At 43.7% G+C, this 17,831-nt stretch overlaps 2 protein-coding genes across 2 annotated transcripts in view; one reads left to right on the plus strand and one right to left on the minus strand.

Annotated features, from left to right (window-relative positions):
* Positions 1-1,734: 1,734 nt before the first annotated feature.
* PHF5A (PHD finger protein 5A) lies at positions 1,735-10,780 on the minus strand. The gene is made up of 4 exons (XM_086403042.1): positions 10,707-10,780; positions 10,252-10,275; positions 9,595-9,761; positions 1,735-2,393 (listed from the first exon to the last, which is right to left on the minus strand). Exons 1-4 carry the CDS (start codon positions 10,756-10,758, stop codon positions 2,304-2,306), a joined length of 333 nt encoding a protein of 110 aa, XP_086259168.1. The 5' UTR covers positions 10,759-10,780; the 3' UTR covers positions 1,735-2,303.
* Positions 10,781-11,267: 487 nt separating this feature from the next.
* ACO2 (aconitase 2) overlaps positions 11,268-17,831 on the plus strand; it is a 49,141-nt gene continuing 42,577 nt past the window's right edge. The window contains exon 1 of the mRNA XM_086403033.1: positions 11,268-11,332. Within this exon, the coding sequence (XP_086259159.1) occupies positions 11,297-11,332 (36 nt within the window). The 5' untranslated portion in view covers positions 11,268-11,296. The remainder of the gene's footprint in view (positions 11,333-17,831) is intronic.

Here is a 17,831-nt window from a genome sequence, read left to right on the forward strand (position 1 = left end):
TCCCTTGGACTGCAAGGAGATCCAACCAGTCCATTCTAAAGGAGATCAGCCCTGGGTGTTCTTTGGAAGGAATGATGCTAAAGCTGAAATTCCAGTACTCTGGCCACCTCATGCGAAGAGTTGACTCATTGGAAGACTCTGATGCTGGGAGGGATTGGGGGCAGGAGGAGAAGGGGACAACAGAGGATGAGATGGCTGGATGGCATCACTGACTCAATGGACGTGAGTTTGAGTGAACTCCGGGAGTTGGTGATGGACAGGGAGGTCTGGCGTGCTGCAATTCATGGGGTTGCAGTCGGACACGACTGAGTGACTGAACAACTTCTGATGTACCATAACCCTTACCTGATGCTTTAAAACTGCTCAGAGCTCCCCAAACACATCACCCTGTCCAAACTGTTTCCCCCACAAAAATGTCCGTTATCAGCAGACCCCATCCCCTCTGCTGGGAGGTTGCAATGTGGCCTTCAAAGCCCAGTTTATTACCTGGTTTCTATTACTTTAGTTATTCATTCAACACTGAGTACCTGCTACACGCTGGGCACAAAAGACTTATTTCCTGCCATCATGGAACACAGCCTTATAGATGATAGTCAATATCACCAAATGCTAAAAACAAAATGCTCATGGTGCTATGTGGGAGTATGACAAGAGGGACTTTGGGGGTTGAATGAGGCATCTTTAAGGAAATACTTAGCTAAGGTCTGAAGGATGAGTAGGAGTTAGTTGAGCAGAAGCAGAACAGAGCTTTACAGGTAAAAAGCACAGAGGCAGGAGGGAAAGCAGCAGTTTGAGGAACTGAAAGGAGCCCTCATGGCAGTCCTATGGCTATGATCTTCCTCTAGCCTTCCTGAGGTGCCTCTCGCTAGGCCCTTGCTTTGTGCAGCCCCTGAGCTGTACTGAGCTGTTTCTGTTAGGCTCAATCACTAAATTCCTTGAAGGCAGAGATTATCTGAATTCTGTTTTGGACATTCAATACATCACAAATAAGCAAGTATACATTCAAGACAAAACTCCGACAAGAGGTCAGAAGACCCATCTCTTCCTTTAGCTCTGCCACTAAGTTGCAATGTGACCTTGGGCCAGGTCCCTGGATCCTGCAAGACTCAGAAGCTCTTTCAAATTCATGGTCTTAAAGGCTTACTTGACTGGAAGTCTCCAGTTATGAATATGTCTCTTCTGGATAACTTGCTTATTGCCTCTAGCAGACAAAAAGTACAGATGGTTAAGTTAGGGTAGGATACATCTAAAGTTGATTTTACTTAAATCACACATCCCTTCACATCCTATTATTTTTTTTGGCCGCACCTCATGGCATGTGGAATCTTATTTCCCTGACTAGGAATTGAACCCACACCCCCTGCACTGGAAGTGCAGAGGCTTAAACACTGGACCACCAGGGTGGTCCCTCCCTTGTATCTTTAATGTGAATATATATATGTACTTTATGAAAAAAAGTCAACCAAGTTCAGTTTTCCTAACTCATTGATTTGAATACATTTTGTCTCACTCCCTTCTCCGTTATTGAAAGCCACCTCTTCAGTTCAAAACTCAAGTTGGGCAGGAAGGAAAAAGCAATGTTTCTAAAAATAACTTTGGTTTACTTATCATAAAAGGCACGAATAGTAATAAGAGAACAAGGTGCTTAAGTTAATCCCAATACCTCTATTTTGAATCACAAATTTCTAGGTGACTAAAAGTCCTAGAGTTAAAATTAAATTGGGAAGGGGCTGATGACCAGAAAATAAACACCTACTTTATTAATATAACACAAGAGAAAGGGTTTCCAATTTTTTAGAAGAAAAATAACATGAACCAGCACCACCTGGTAAAGGTTACAGGATGAAACGCCCACATTTATTGCTCTCCTGGCCACCCCCCCCACCGCAGATACTTCATCAAGGACAACTGCCATCAGAGATTCCCTAAGAACACGCTTTTCACTGCAGGTAGCTTCACAGTCGGGTCTTCAAATAGAAGACGGAAATGATATATTATTTCTGCTTTAGAAGGTTTTGGTATGAAGAAATTCTTGATGTGGATAACACATCCTTGCTTCTAGAATTTAAGGAATACCATGAACTAATCTATCAATTTTTCTGATATAGTCTGCCAGAGTGCTCTGCGAAGAATCTTTCTTCCATTCCTACCAGGTCCAGGTGAGAGGAAACCGGTAAGGTGCCTGTACCAACAGGCAAATTCAGGTGATGCTCTGTGCTCCGCCTCCTTTCTGCTGGCAGTAGTAGGCATTTCTTTTGGCAGCTGCAGCAGTCTGATGGGGGGAGGAAGAGGCAGCCCACCAATCACCTCTTCTTGAAGCCATATTTTTTACGTTCATAGAAGAGATCTGTCTTAGAGCTTCCCAAATTGACAATCTTTGGGCAACCATCTCTCTGGAAAACAGAAAAGTTGTTAAAAGTCTCTGAGCTTTAATTGAAAGGAATCTAAGATAAAAATTTGGGCTTCCCTTGTGGCTCAGCTGGTAAAGAATCTGCCTGCAATGCGGGAGGCCTGGGTTTGATCCCTGGGTTGGGAAGATCCTCTGGAGAAGGGCAAGGCTCCAACTCCAATATTTTGGCCTGGAGAATTCCAGAGACTGTATAGTCCATGGGGCCACAAAGAGTCAGATGTGACTGAGTGACTTTCACACTAAGAAAAAATAACTTTTGGATTAATGGTTTAGCCATTCATCTTACCAGTTCAGTTATCCTATTTGATCAATCAAGTATTTACTAAGCACTTAGAATTTGCCATCTATCCAGTAGCCTGCACTTAGAATGCTGGATTCTTAGCTCACTTCTGTTGCTAATATGATATAGTGGAGGCAAAATCGGAAACTCTTTAAGGTGAACTTCCCTGATAGTCCAATGGTTAAGACTGTGCTTCCAATGAATCGAGCATGGGTTTGATCCCTGATTGGGGAATTAAGATCCCACACGATGTGTGGCCCCCAAAAATAAACAAAACTCTTTAAGGTGTTCAAAGGATTTTCTCCAAGTGAGAGGTAGGAAATGGTAATAATCATCTACAGATCAAGCTCTTTAGCTTTCTTTCACTATCCCAAGAAAGGAGATAATACCAAGGGAAAAAAACTGAAGACTTTAGGAAACAGTACCTTATATTTTAAGTATCATAAGAGAATACTGAGTTTGATGTGTCCTTATTAATTCACTTAATTTGACACATGGTCTTGGGAGAAGAGTGCTCCTGTGCTAGAGATCACTGTTGACAGTCCATACTCTGATTTGTAATGTCAGGCTCCCCTGGCCATTTTGTGAGCTTGAGTGGTTTCAGTGAAGCCCCTGGGAAACTGTGTTTTGCAGGGATGATGGTTCCATCAGTTGATTTGGGATGATGAGAAGAAAACTGGGGGAATTACTACTGGAAGAAGCCTTCCTAGATCTGATGATTTTATTAAACGTTCATGTCAAAGGTAGTTGCTTGATGCTGGGCTATGGAATGAATGAATCAATGAGTCCAGTCCTCAGACAACTTATTTCTAATTCAGCTGTTTTCTTTTTTGGGGGACTGATACCAACACTAAAAAAATCTCTGAAAAGACACAAAGCCAACACTAACATTTCATTATTTTCTAGAAAACATGTATAGGTTGGCCAAAAAGTTCCTTCAGGTTTTTCTGAAAGATGTTACTGAGGGCTTCCCTGGTAGGGAAGTGCCCACCTTGTAGTTAAAAGCCACATGGTTATGTGGCTCTTCCAGTGGTTAAGAGCCCGCCTTGCAATGCAGTGGACACTGGTTTGATCCCTGATCCGGGAAGAAGCCACATGCTGGGTGGGAACTAAGCCCCTGTATCACAACTATTGATCCCATGCACCTAGAGCCTGTGCTCTACAACGAGAGAAGCCACTGCAATGAAAAGCCCATGCACCACAACAAAAAGTAGGCCCCACTTGCTGCAACGAAGAGAAAGCCTGTGCACAGCAGTGAAGACCCAGAACAGCCAAAAATAAACTAAAAAAAAAAAACACACAAAAAAGTAATGGAAAAACCTGAAGGGACTTTTTGATCAATCCAGTACAACGTATTATATTGAGAACTACCGTCTGTGAAGCTCAGTGTGCTGAGGGAGCCAGGCTGTGGCACCACAGCCCCACCAATGCTAGGTGCTAGGTGAACTCAAGTAAGCCACGTAATCTGTACTGGGAATCTTGGTACACACGTCAGAAGAACTGCCTCTCCTGACCCAAGATAGCCTGCTACTAGACACGACAGTGCTCGAAGCCCTTTAGGGATGCTGTGAAATTTTGTGGTATGATGACAGCCTGTTCAGCTTTACTACGCCTCACTGACTTGCATGACTGGGCAAGCCACTTCTGTCTGGATTCATACCCAACTATAAAATAAGATGACTGGATCAGGTCAATGTTTACAAACTGTATTTGTAGAGCCCTCGAGAGTCCTGAGAGGTGCCAGGTGACTGTAGGACTCATCCCTGCTCTGTGCAGCTCTGTTCTCACTCATATTAAGACTGTAGGCTCTGGAGACGGGCCACCTGAATTCTGAGAAGTTATTACCCTCTTTATATCTCTTTTTAGTCATATTATTAAATTACTACAATGGTAGAACCTACCTTACAGATTTAAGAATCAATAAATGTACCTAGAACAACACCTGGCATATAGCCAGCCTTTAATAAATTGTAAGAAATTGCCAAAAACAAATAGCAGCAATTTCATAATGGTCCAACCTAACACACCCATGGCTTTTGTATAAGACACTTTTTGAAGATAGGACTCCATGTGTTAAAAAGTTGAAAAAAACATCGGAAAACTAATGTTTTAGATTATTAGCTCTTTGGTTTTTATGGCATTTTCTCTCACTGACTTATAAATTTCCTATTTTCTTGCCTAAACTCCTGTTTTTATTTTCTACATATCCTGTGGGTCTAGTGGCTGTTCCCAAATTCTAACAGTACTGAAGAGGTGAGGATGTGTGCACTGGCTGGCTTTTGTGAACGTGCCTGTGAATGGAGACCATGAAAACGGAGATGTTTAAGAAAACCTCAAGGATGGTACAGAGAGTATCTGTGAGCTGCGCTAGGGAGTGTATTAAAGACAAATTTCAGCCTTTTTCAGTCCTCCAGGAGGGTAACAGATTTCCCCATTCTGAGCATAGGGAGCTTTTATTTTAGGCAGCTACAGCTTTTGAGTTGAATGTACATGTTGCATGGCCACTTAACTTCTATAATTTCACACCCAAAAAAGTAGACACTAGACTGCCAAGTGCTTCTTTCCATTATACTAAATATGTCTGTTAAAATATCCCCGTGTGTGCATGCTAAGTCAGTTCAGTTGTGTCCAACTCTATGTGACCCCATGGACTGTAACCTGCCAGGCTCCTCTCTCCATGGGATTCTCCAGGCAAGAATACTGGAGTGGGTTGCTGGGCCCTCCTCCAGGGGATCTTTCTGACCCATGGATTGAACTCAGTCTCTTTATGTCTCCTGCATAGGCAGGCAGGTTCTTTACCACTTTAGGGAAGCCCCTAAAACATCCCCAGGAGAAGCCTAAGGTGGGCTCCATTACCAACCACCAAAGAGAAGTCAATGCCTATGGATTTCCTCCCTGAGGAGGGCTGAACGTCAAGTCCATTTCTATGGCACAAAAGCAAGCTACAAAAATTACCCTGGACCTGGTGAGAATCCAGGACTTTATAAAGTAATACTTAAAAAACCAACACTGATCATATACCAAAATATAACATACCATGGGTAAATGTGTACAGAACCAAAATGCAGGAAAAGGCAATTTACAAATTTTGAGATCAGAAAAACAGGATTACAGAAAATGGGTCCACATGTCCATTTCTTATATTCAGTAGCAAAGAATTACCAACAGCAGGCAAGACCTGCTTGATCAACAGAAACTAGTAGACAAAACACTGATTCTTCCAGCAACTATTTAATGAATACCTACAAAGTAAAAACCAGACTGTACACTGGTTTGAGACCTTAACAAGGTCATCACATTTTCTATTTGAAACTTTAAGCTCTCAGTAAATGTATCCAGGAGGTAGAAGGGACTGCTACTACCCTTTGTGGGCTGGGGGTCAGGGGCTGGGGGTCAGGGTGAGACTTCCTCAAAGCCACACACAGTATCTTAGTAGCAAAGCCAAGACCTGAACTTGGGCTTTCTAACTCCTACTCTGGTGTTTTTTGTAACAGAGGTTCCTGGAGGCAAACCTCAAAACTTTCACAAGGTTTAGGAAGCTGCAGAGAAGGGTAAACTTGTGAATTACCTTTGAAAATTATCAAGTATCTTTCCTATATATCTAACTGCTCTGCTATTTAAACAGGAAGAGAATGGTAGACGTAGCATGAGACAGAGAGGCGCATCCTTAACCACCTGAGAGGAGAAATACGATGAGTGTTTAGGGTAAGTGCTTTGAGTTAGCTGATGCATCTTCAATAAGGGTGAAAACACCTTTGACATTACAGTGGTTTGTGATCTGAAGCTCACCCTTACCCAACAAAATCTTATCCAACTTTCATTCCTCTTGTTGTGGAGAAAATGTAAATAGTTTTTCAGCATTCAAGATCTTAGTTCCTCAACCAGGGATCAAATCTGTGTCCCCTACAGTGGAAGCATAAGTCTTAACCACTGGACCGCCAAGACTTCCCAAGAAAATTTAATTTGGATTTTAACCTTTCTCCTTTAGTGGAGGGGCGATAATGAAAAACCACCACCAAAAAAAAAGGCTGAGAAAGAATTACAGAGACCTGGGTTCTAATCCCGTATCTGCCATTTATTCATCATGTGACCTTGGGCCAAACCTACCTTTAAGCCATTCATTTCCTCATCTGTATCATACACAACTTTTAGACAAGAAAGACCAACACAGTACCTGGCATGCAGCAAGAGCTCCAAAAATACTAGTTGCTATTTTTCTTGTTATCTGGTTGGGAGAGTTGAGGAAAATGGTTAAGTAAAAGGAGTCAAGGGTGAAGGGAGATCAATAAGATGCCACATTATAAGAAACTACAAACTGGTACTTTGGCAGAAGTGCCCACAGATATTGTCCCTGACCCCTGAGTATTCTCAAGGCTTTGAAAAAACTCTGGAGAACACCTAACCTAGCTTACTGGGCTAATTCCCTCATAAATTATGGAAGTTGCTGGAAGAGAACAATAAGAGGGGTTGCTTTGGCTGTAGGAAGATTTGTGTGTAGGAAAGTCTTGGGCACTTAATCTACATCATGATCTGTAAGGCTGAGAGGCTGGATCATGTCACTGGACTGTTTTGTGTTCCTTGGAAACTATTGCTGAGTTAATGCGAGCTAGATGCCATCTCAAATACCCTCAGAACATTCCTGTATAATGTGAAGTAAGGGAAGTGGTGACATCTAGAATGAGGCACAAGGATCCGGAGAGATCAGGTCACCCGCCACATGCAGACGAATCAGACAGTCATTAACCTTTATTAAGTACTCTGGTTGTAAGCGTATCAGATAAGAACTCTAGCTACAGTCATGGAAAATTCAAGAAAATGTTGTCCTTAATAGATCTTTGGCTCGTTTTAGCTAGTTTAAGACTTGCTTGTACTTTTGTTCACTGATATTGCCTCACCATGGTGTAGACTGTAATCATCCGACACCTACTGTGTACCAGACACTCTCTAGCGGGAGCTCCTACAGGTGATTCACAGGAGTAGCACAGAAATGTGCACCAGACTTACAATATATGCTGGGACGACACCAAGAGCCGGGGCTTCCCAGGTGGCTCAGGGAGATCCTCTGGAGGAGGAAATAGCAACCACCCCAGTATTCTTGCCTGGGAAATCCTATGGGCAGAGGAGCCTGGTGGCGGGGCTACAGTCTACAGGGTTGCAGAAGAGTTAGACACAACTTAGTGAACTAAACAGCAGCAGCATACAAGAGCTAGAGAAAAAGGGGGACATGAGCAGGGCATGATTCGACAGTCAAAGATAAATGCAAATCAGAGTTTAGGGTAAGACAATGTTCAAATCGGGGACATCCCTGGTAGCCCAGTGTTTAAAAATCTACCTTGCAATGCAGGGGACATGGGTTTGATCCTTGGTCAGGGAACCAAGATCCCACATACCTTGGAGCAACTAACCCTGCACACCACAAGACCTAGAGCAGCCCCCCAAAAGAGAGAGAATGTTCAAATCACCAACTGAAATTGTTTCTGGTACTTTATCTATGACTGTTCTCATTTCCCTAAATAACAGAAGACTTTCCTGGTGTAAGAAATAGGTTTATCTGCTCTAATATGTCCCACTTATTAGAGGTAGACAAAATCTAACTGCAAAGATTCTGAGGTAGCTGAATCATCTCTCTTCAACACAGGCACATCACAGATTTATCAAAGGACACCACGAGGTTTAGTCAGAAAGCTTGGACTTGACACTTATTAGCTGGGAGAGGGGCTGTAAAATGGGGATAATAATAACCCCTAATTAACAAAGCTATTGAAAAATAAGGGAGATAGGATCTATATAGAAGGGGGATCTTCCTGACCCAGGGATTGAACCTGTGATGAACTTGAGTCTCTCACATTGCAGGCAGATTCTTTACCATCTGAGCAAACTGGGAAGCCCTATATATATATTTAATTATCTACTATTTGTAAAAGGAAATATAAGGAATTATTTATCTTTTGGGAATTCACTGGCAGTTCAGTGGTTAGGATTCTGGATTTCCACTGCAGGGGGCCTGGGTTCCACCCCTGGTTGGGGAACTAAGATCCCCAAAGCTGCCCAGCATGGCCAGAGAATTTTTTATTTCTTTTTTGCCTTATGTCTCATCCTAGATTAGGTAACCAGATACCTCATATTAGCCTATTGTTACTGTATCACACTTTGTTTTATTGTCATAAAAAGAATAAAAGGTGATTCATGGGTTGTCCTCCTCTCCTCCAAAAAACCTGTTTTTGGTACAGATCTATAGTTCTCTATTGTATCCTGGCAACTGGCTTAAGAAGTTGAATAACTGCCATTGCCAGCATACAATGTTAAGGGGCAAAAATGTCACAAGCAGAATCCCAAGCAATTCTGAAAAATCAAAGCAAAAGTATTCTCTAGCTACTCAGAGCTGAAATCAACTTGAATAGTCCCAAATTCAGAAGTCAACACATCCACCTGAACAGTCCTTAATGATAATAAAGAGAATTACTGAATGACTATTGTATACCATGCACTGTGCTAGGACTTAAAAATGCAGAATATTGGGAGTTTCCTGATGGCCTAATGGTTAGGATTCTGGGTTTTCACTGCCGTGGCCAGGGTTCAAGATCCTGTAAGCTATGTGGCACAGTTAAAAAAAAAAAAAAAGGATATTGTTTATGAATAAAAATGAGAGAGACATCAAAGGAATAGAGGGCTTTCCAAATTGCCAGTGTTGACCAAAATTTGCTTCTCTTGCACTTTTTTCCTTGATGTAAAACAACTGCCTTTTGTTGGGCTACACCCAGTTTGGCTCACAGAGGTTGAAAAAATTATAACCTAGATGACTAAATGAACATACTCATCTACGGACCATACAGTTTGCTGTGCATGGCAAAGTGTTACTAAACACAAGGAAAAATCAGATGAAAAGCTTCCTATATGTACTCACATCTTTCTCCTGGATGGTGCATTCCTTACAATAATAGGCATCTGAAACTCCAGGGCCTCCACAGATCACACAGCGGCCCTGGTAAGAGCCATAGTTACACTCGTCGCATATGCGCACCAGGGTGCAAGGACGCACATAGGAGTCACAGATCACACACTTGCCATCACCTATGAGGAGAAGAGGATGGAGTTACACCACGTGCAAGTACCTCGAGGCCTTTGCCCTCCTCCTGCTATGGGGACTACACCAGTCTCCTAACAGTGACTTGAGGACCCTCTACTTTGGCATCACAAAACCGACTTACCTCGTGTCCATCTCAATCTCTACAACACATAGGAAAAGTTAATCAACTACTAGGTAAAGAGCTTAGAGAAGCACCTGGTAGACACGTCTATATAAATTAACTGGCAGACCATGTGGGATGTGGTCATGCTACTTCCGGTCCAAAGCTAAAGATTCTCTCAAAACCTAGTGTCTAAAACGTGCAAGCTGGAGTGAGGGTGGTGGCCTTTAGTTGCAGCCTGGCATTGTGTTGACATTCTTTGGGTCACGTCTACTCAAAGTCCTCTTAGTGCCACCGTTGAAAACGCCCGTTTGCTTGTTCTACAGAAACTGAGTGGGCCAGGTGGGCTATTTGGGGAGGCGTGTTCCACTTACATTTTTCACACAGTCTTCCAATGGCTGGAAAATAAAAGATGGTAAAGAGCACAATTAGGATTAAAGTTTTGATGAAGAGGGGACAAACATCCTCGAGCTTGCGGTGGGGACAGGAGCAGGGACTGCAGTGAGCCCTGAGGGGATCTATCCATCTTATCCCCTTAAACTTCAATCCGAACCAAATCCACAGCCTCCTGAAGCCCCTCACAGGTCCTGCGCAAACTGAGAATTTCTCCCAACCCCATTCCGGCAGCCTGCCTCCAGCTCCCAGCACGCGAGCCCCCGCCCTCCTTTCATCAAGAGACCGCAAACCCGCGCGCTCCTACACTTTCAACCTAGAGGCGGGGAACGTGGCGCCTCCCGGGCAAGACCCTAAGCAAGTGACGGGAACCCCGGACCTCTCAGGTCCTAATACCATTCCCACCCAGAGAGCTGGGTGCAGAAGGCTGCCTCACCAACACCAGCCTGCTTGCGGCAAAAGATCAAGTCCGGGTGATGTTTAGCCATAGCGCCCTCTCAAGCCACCGGAAGCTTACAGAACTTCCGTCCGACCTTTAACCTCCGTTGCTCCCGCCTCTTGGTCGCCGTGATTGGTTCTCTAGACATCCATCAGCATTTATACTCTTTGCACCAAAACCCGCTGGTTCTCGCGAGATCAAATTCCAAAGCCAAGGTTCCGTCCTAACGGGGGGCCGGGTCCTGGCAGGTGCATAAAAGTTATTAAAAAAAAAAAAAATCACAACCTTTCCAGGACTTGAATGGAAGAAGCAAATTTCAAAGTGCAAAGTTGAAGTGTGCACTTCGATAAGACATCTCTGTGCCCAGTATTTACTTCCTTAAGTGTTTTTATGTAGTTTTTTCCTCTCCCCTTTCGAGTCCTCACACGGGAACTCCGCCCAAGGCGCTCGCAGGAGTAGGCGCCTCGGCGGAGGCCCAGCCTTCACGAGGTCGCGTTTCTCTTCAGGCCACGCCCCCATCCCGAAGGCTTTAAATACTCTGAGTGGTACGTCACTTTCAAGCGACCTCATCTTTGTCAGTGCACAAAATGGCGCCTTACAGCCTACTGGTGTCCCGGCTGCAGGTGAGCGAACTGAGGGCCCCCTGGGTTCGCGGGGGCGGGGTGCCTCCTCCTGTGCTTGCGGCTGTGGGCGAGGCAAGACGAGGCAGGCCCGACCTCCGGCCGGCTTTTCGTGTACCTGTCCCTGTCGCGGGCCCAGCACCCACGCTCGCTCCTCCGGCGCCCGAGGTCAAGGCGTCCCTGGCTCTGTCAGCTCTCTCTGCTCTGTCCCCGCCCAGCTGGAAGCTTGGGTCTTAGAAGCAGCATCTAGGTGAAGAGTGGAGTCACCTCTTTCTCGTTTTCGTGGACCTCACTTTCTACCCCATAGAGTTTCGTTTTCTGTTCCTCAAGGTGAGGACAAGGTGACTGGGGGGGCGCGGTGGTTGTTGAGCTCGCTAGGCCCAGAACCCGAAGGCCTCACTTCTCATCTCTCAGCGGCGGAGACTCGCTAGCCAAGTGCATCAGTCGTTGTCAAACCCGAAGTCTGGAGGAAAAAAACTATATTCGATCTTGAGGGAATCCTGCAGAACATAACAGCCAAGAGTTCTAGGGGACCTTCCGTCCCCAGCTGTAGTAATTAATGATAACAGTAGTCTCTCACCTTTGCGCAGATTGCAAGACCATTCCTCGTCATATCACTTAATTTATATGATCATTTGGTAGGATGATTATTCTCATTTGATAGGTGATGAAACTGCTAGGTAAAAGTTCCTGCTCTCTCTTGAGTGTTACCCAAGTGCTGTGGCCTCAGCATCTGCCCTACTTCCCCGCTGTTCGTGTCACCCTGCCCTCAGAACTTTTTGAACCAGAGTGTGATCCTGGAGCTGATGTTTGTATTTGTGAGAGTACCAGAACGAAGTATATTGAGCCCACTTTCGTTGCTTTTCAATTACTAGATGGGAAGGTAAAAGAATCAACAGTTTGACCTTGACAATCCTGTTATGAACCATCTAGAAAATTGACTGTGACTGCCAGATGGCTTTTTCAGTCTTAACTTGACAATCCTAGGAAGGTGGTGTTACACACAAAGGTTCAATGTCAAGCGTGTATTTTAATAAAAATAAAGGAAGCAAGCATTTGTGGACATTTATGCAACTTTTTACATTTAACCTGTGCATCTACTTTGGATCAAGTAGCCAACTATACTTACAGGTTTGAAGAAGGTAAGGTACTGTACCCTCAAAAAGTTTTGTGTTACCAGAAGTTATTTATTAAGTCATATTGCTTAAATTTAAACCATTTAAAGTGAAGTTATCATTTATCTTATTTATACTTACGGGGTCTCAGTTCTGGCAGAAACAGGGGATTTGGCCTAATTAATTCTCTCTTTAGATGCTTTGATTCTCCAGGTTAGCAATGTGGAATAGTTGTTTCTTCTTGATCCTACTGTCACATGATCTAGTGAAGTTATACAAGGTTATTTGATAAGGTAAATTATTAGATTTATTGAGCTTGGAAGAGACAACTGATATCACAGTATTTTTTAACCGAAAAAGAATCTTGGAAAGCATGAGCATTAGACATGCATAGGAAGAGAGCTGGACTCTTCCAAGTTAACCCATATGCTAACCCATCCAAGTGACCTTGAACTTGGAAACGGAATCCCAATTTCTTCATCTGTCATTTGGAAATTGTGTTCATTGAAAAACATTTATCGAGTACTTGGTGATCAGCTTCCATTCATATTGTTATAATAATTGTTACAAAGCAATGAGCAAGAATGTATTTGTTTATGATCATCATGTCGTCCAGCTTCCTCTTTTATAGACAGACACTCCAAGACCTTGAGACTGAGTCTCCTTGTTTCTGCATTTAGCTAAGATGAATGAGCAGCATTATACCACACTGTCTGCTAATAGCCAGGCTGTCTTAAGTAATGGCCAGCTTCCACTGTTGTCTAAAAACTTTGTAAATTTACCTCTTTTATGTTCAGCTACATTTGAGAAGTGATGGTACTACCTTAGTTGTTGTGTGACAGAACCCTGTCCATGCACTCAGTTTATTTACCACATATTAACTGAGTACCCTCTGCTTCCTCTGGATACAACGAGAAGCAGAAAGAGCAGATAATTCTGTTCTCATGGAACTTCCACTTATTCTAACGTATTCTGCTGCAGAGGATCTTGGAGATCTTTCTCAGCTGAAGTATTTTGGGCAGACCTTGATTGAACCTTGACTGGACCAAAGGTGATGGCAATTACTACTACCACTAAGAGCAGCTAACATTGAACTTAACTGTGTGCCAGTAGCCTCGCATGACCCTGTGAGATATTGCAGATTTATTAGCCTTGTCTTATAGATGAAGAAATAGGAGTAGAGCAGAAACACAGTGTAATGGCTGAGAGCATAGATTCTGGCATCCAATGTCTTACTTTAATGCTGACTCTGATATGCACTAGCTGTGGCTTTGGGCAAGTTACTTCACCTCTCTGTGCCTGTTTCCTCACCTGTAAGATAGGGATAATAGTATATCTGACTTATCTAGTAATCATAGTTGCAAAGTACTTAGAACCCTTGTCGTCGTGTCCTGAAGTCGCTCAGTCGTGTCCGACTCTTTGCGACCCCATGGACTGTAGCCCACCAGGCTCCTCCCTCCATGGGATTCTCCAGGCAATAGTACTGGAGTGGGTTGTCATTTACTTCTCCAGGGGATCTTCCCAACCCAGGGATCAAACCCAGGTCTTCTGCATTCCAGGCGGACACTTTAACCTCTGAGCCACCAGGGAAGCCCACTTAGAACCCTGCTTCCATCTAAAAGAGCTATATAAGTGTTTGTTCATTAAATTAAAATAAACTTGTCTAGGGCCTTATCACTAGTTGTTAGTGGATGTGGTTTGAATCTGGTACTTTCTGACTCACAAGCCTGAGGTCCCAGCACCTGCACCATACCACTGCTTCCCTTTGCCATCAACACTCAGCCTGTCAACCAGGGCACCATTAATGGTCCATAACCAGAGAACAGTGCTCCACAAAGTGTTGTGTCATTTGATACCTGATACCAGGTAGGAAGATAGAAATAAAGTGAAGAAAATGGAGGTGAAGTTTTTGAAAAACCATATCTACTCTCCAGTTTTTAAAATTAACTTTCAGGGACTTCCTTGGTGGTCCAATGGCTGGGACTCCATACTCCCAATGCAGGGACCCTGAGTTCAATACCTGGTCTGGGAACTAGATCCCACACTGCAACTAAGATTCGGCACACCCAAATAAATAAATATTAAAAAATAAAATAAAATTAACTTTCATGTAAATGACCATGGATAGAAAATAAAAGGGGTTGGGCACTTCCAGATACATTTTAGGTCTTTGGTTTTGCCTTGAGATACCGGGATGCTGAGTTCTCACCATGTGACCTTGCGGAAGTTATGTAACTTCTTGCATATAAATCTGAAGAGTCTGTTAACTACAAAGAAATCAGACACATTTGCAAATGTTAAAAGTGCCTCTGTAAAGTGCCACATTAAAAAAAAAATCTTGCTTTGAATTGGGAAATAGATCATTCTGGTTCCCTATTCACTGTGGTACCTTCTCAGGTGACCAGTAGTTAGTTGTTGGTTTGAATTAAGTGAATGAATGAACAGATGAGTAAACTTCCAATCTGAAATTTGGGCAGAGTGAGTATGAGGATGAGGGGAGCACACCATTGCCTTTTGAACAGCCTGTTCCTAAAACGTTTATTGAACGCTTAACTATGTCCCTATCTCTCTTCTAGACACTGAGAGAGTAATAATCAACAGGAATAGTGGAGCTTGTATTGTAGTTCTGGGGAGACAAACAAGTGGACAAGAAAATTTAGCTGTGAAGTAAGACAACGAAGATAAGGATAGTGTGGTCGAGAGAGTAGAGGTGAGGATGTGGCATAGCTTTTGACTGGAGTGGTTGGGGAAGGCTTCTCAGAAGAGGTAGCATTTGAACTGGTACTTAAATGATAAGACAACCCTTCAGGATTTTGGGAAGGGCCCAAAGTAGGAGGGGAAGGAGCAGTATGTGCAAAGCACCTGAGATGGGTCTGAGGATAAGAAATAAGGCCAGTGTGGCTGAGGTGATGTGAGGGAGGTCTGAGCAAGTGGCAGGAGCCAGGGTCCTGTTGGATCTGGTAAGGAAATTGGGTTTTACTCCAAGTGTAATGAAAATCCACTGGAAGATTTTAAATGGTGAAGTGACAGGATTTGATTTGTAATTGAGAGGGATCATTCAGGCTGTATGTGTCTTCATCAGCCCTGGTGTTCTTTGACACCCCTTGTTTTCCCAGCATGTAGTTTGGAAGGCAGTGGTGGGCTCTGCGCCCCTCAGCATGTAGAAGGGGAGGGACTGCAGGGCAGCTGCATTGGGTGAGGGGGGCAGGGGGGAATTGGATGAAATTTGTCAAAAGGTGCAAAGTTTTATAGTTATGACTAAGTACTAGGGATGTAATGTACCTGGTAAATATAATTAATACTACTGTATGTTACATATGAAAGTTGCCAAGAGAGTAAATTCTAAGAGTTCTCATCACAAAGAAAAAAGATATTTTTCCATTTATTTGATTTTGTGTCTAAATGAGGTTGATGGATGTTCACTAAACTTAATGTGGTAATTATTTCATCGTGTAAGTAAAATCATTATGCTGTACACCTTAAAACCTACACAGCTATGTCAATTATATCAATAAAACCAAGAGAAAACAATTTTTTTAACAAAAATAAAACGAGAAAAGGCAGCACATGGGATACCAGGAATCTCAGGAGGCTCCTCTAAGCCCTTCTCACCACGTGGCTTCAAGCGAGGCCTCAGCCCTCTAGCACTCTGGTTACACATCTGCAGAATGGGACAATTCATAGCTACCTTCCAGTTGAGAAGGCTCCTGAAGACCTAGTAATGTTTGGAAAGCTCTTTAAACACATGGTCTTCCCTGGTGGTTCAAATGGTAAAGAATCCACCTGCAATGCAAGAGACCCAGGTTCGATCCTTGGGTCAGGATGATCCCCGGGAGAAGGAAATGGCAACCCACTCCTGTATTCCTGCCTGGAGAATTCTATGAACAGAGGAGCCAGGTAGACTACAGTCCATTTTTAGAATGGTGCTGAAGACCTGGTAATATTTGGAAGATTCTTTAAACTCTATGGACTATAAAAATGTGTGAATAGTTTCTAATGTTATTTTAAAAATAGACCTTTTCTAATATTGAGACAAAGGACAGATTTTTTTTTTTTTCTTAAACTATTCTAGAATGAACCTGTGGAAGCTCTTCTTTATTTAGTGGATCCGAAAAGGCAGGGAGAATGATTTTTTCTTGGATTCATTGTGCAAAGCTTGGGTCAAAGGAAAAGGCAGCAACGTTGCTGTGTGGCCCTGGGAAAAAGAGCTAAGTTCTGGAGCCTCAGTTTCTTCATCTATAAAATGGACACTGTACCTTCTGTCTCTGGGCGATTGTGAGTATTAGGTGGGACTGTGTGTATAAAGTGGGGGAAATCTGACACAGGATATATGGGCACTTGGTGAGAGTTAGTCTGTGTCTCCACCCCTCCAGATGGTCTACAGCCTCCATTGCCCAGCGTTTATCTTCAACTGATATGTTTAAAAAGAGTCTTGGGACTTCCTTGGCGGTCCAGTGGTCAAGACTCTGTGCTTTCACTGCTCTGGGCCCGTGTTGCATCCCTGGTCCGGGAACTAAGATCCTGCACGCTGTGTGGTACCGCCTGAAAAATAAAAAAGAGTGGCTCTAGTGAAGCTGCTTGTTCCTTCTGTAATGGCCGTGGATACTGGGTGTGTAGTGGTAGTGCAGGAATACCTTTTGGGTACGGCTCTAAGAGAGTTGGGAGAAGAGGAGCAAATGAACCCATGGCTTCCTGTTTTTTAATTTTCTAAGTTGAAGGCCAGCATTGAGAAGGCGAGCTCTAGAATAACATTTGCAGTATTTCCATCAATAAATACGAGGTTCCTTGGGGAATTTAGGCCCAGTTAGGAGCATTTCTGCTTTCACCCTGCAGTACTTGAGACAATTTCTCAGTGGGAGCTTTAATTCTGTGGCCGGTTGTGGGGGGACCAGAGAGGCCTCAGGAGCTCCTTCAGCCTACACTTCAGTGCTCTGTTGCTGGGCACTTCACCTTCAGCTAGACATTGCTGTTACTGTTGTCACTGCTCACTGAGAGAACTACAGAACTTATTTAAAAGGCCCGGCCTGTGAAAGAGCTTCTGTGCTGGTGAGGAAGAAACCACATCTTGGTAACTGTAATACATTGCGCTGAAGCGAGGAGGGGAGGGGGTGTGCTGGGTGAAGCTAAGTCCAGGCCGCCCGCCCTACTTGCATGAGTGATGGCATGCTCGGTCTGCCCCACCGCACCCTTGGCGTTCAGAAGATACCCATACTGAGCTGTCAGCCCTGCTGTACTCGTCACTGAACTAGGTCTTGTTGGACAAGCGCTGCCTCACTTGACCTTCACAACAACCTAAGATGTAGGTGTCGTTAGCCTTGCAGAGTTTCAGAAATTAACTAGTTTTAAATCTTTGTATGTGGCCAAGGAAAGGAGGGCTGGAGAAGTGA

Source organism: Bos grunniens, chromosome 5, assembly GCF_055505025.1.
Source record: "Bos grunniens cultivar Pamir isolate PY7600 chromosome 5, Bosgru_T2T1.0, whole genome shotgun sequence".
Lineage (NCBI taxonomy): Eukaryota > Metazoa > Chordata > Mammalia > Artiodactyla > Bovidae > Bos > Bos grunniens.